Source organism: Atheta coriaria, unplaced genomic scaffold (genome assembly GCF_025399875.1).
Source record: "Atheta coriaria isolate IRGN ID8LTWV9N9 unplaced genomic scaffold, Caltech_Dcor_3.1 scaffold3878_size1259, whole genome shotgun sequence".
Taxonomy (NCBI): Eukaryota; Metazoa; Arthropoda; class Insecta; order Coleoptera; family Staphylinidae; genus Dalotia; species Dalotia coriaria.
Window position 1 is genome coordinate 1 of NW_027050380.1, and position 1,259 is coordinate 1,259.

General features: G+C 37.7%; 1 protein-coding gene across 1 annotated transcript; it reads right to left on the reverse strand.

Annotated features, from left to right (window-relative positions):
- Positions 1–4: 4 nt before the first annotated feature.
- On the reverse strand, positions 5–1,026 carry LOC135803134 (ciliary microtubule associated protein 1A-like; the record flags this gene model as incomplete). Its single annotated transcript, XM_065316744.1, has 4 exons — positions 876–1,026; positions 473–601; positions 234–410; positions 5–70 (listed from the first exon to the last, which is right to left on the reverse strand). Coding segments are annotated over exons 1-4 (487 nt in total), but the record flags the coding sequence as incomplete, so codon positions are not given.
- Between the last annotated feature and the right edge of the window lie 233 nt (positions 1,027–1,259).

The following is a 1,259-nucleotide window of genomic DNA, read 5'->3' on the forward strand; positions in this document are numbered from 1 at the left end:
GGTCGTATCGTGTATTTTGGCGAGCTATCAAATATTACATCCGCATTTTCGACATGGTATTTATTCGGTGCTGCAAAAGGCGAAAGCAAAGCAAATCAAAATTACTGCAAATTATAAATTATGCTACAATTTAACGTAAAATATAATGTTATAATAATAAATAAATAAATATCTAGCAGTGCATTAATTAATTCCTTCATGTCTTAGCCAAACATAATGAATGGGTACTTTACCAGGTGTATCAACGGGTTTCTCCACGTTGGTCTTCAAACCAAAAGTATACTTGGGCGAACTGTCATGAATTACTTTCACAGCTTTATCCGGATCATAATCACCCGGTGCGGGAAGATTGTCGATTTTAACATCTTTTGGACGTCCATGGAGACTCAATGCAGGTGGAGTGTCTCTACCTGATTTAAAGTAAAGCAAATTATTGAAATATTAAAGATTTGAAAAAATAGTATAGTAGTACCTTTAGAAGATAAACCGGTGACGTTATACTGACCCGGACCGGGTCCAATGGACTCCACACGTCCATTATGCTTACCACCGAAGCTGTAGGCCGGCGCGCGTCCATTTTTGGACTCGGATGATTTTTTGCCTAACAAAAAGACAATTTAGAAAAACTACTTTCTATTCACCATAGCATAATATTAAATTATAATGTAGGTTAAGAACCGTAGGTTCAAGTAAAATAATTTGCGTTGGTTGCAAGAACGACTACCAGGAACTATGAATACAAAACATTAAAAACCGCATTAATGTAAACTAAACTGACACAGTTATACGTATTTATAGATTAACAAATAGGTGCGTTAATTACTATGTATATATCTAATGTGATGTTAGTTCATTTAGCCATCATGAATGGTTACCAATATAGGATGGCAAGGTCACAGCAGCTGGCCCGGGCCCATTGAATTCAGCCGCGATGGGACCGCGACGCTTCGTCGGCGTCCATGGCCTCTGCTGAATCTGAAATCCACCCATTGTTCACGGTATCTGAAAACAATTCCAATAGCCGTTCCAATATTGCAGTTCAATTGATTTGTAATACCTTGATGTTATGTTTGATTGAAATGATTAATAATTGCAAAACCGGAAGTTGCCTTGTGTGAAATCGCGTGGGTTATATTTAAATCAGTAAAACCAACAACTGGTCGAATGGGTTGTTCAACTTGAACTGATTTTGCACTGTTTTTCATCCTGACGTAAAACCAACCAGTCGATAAATATGACTTTGGTCGTGCCAGGTACGA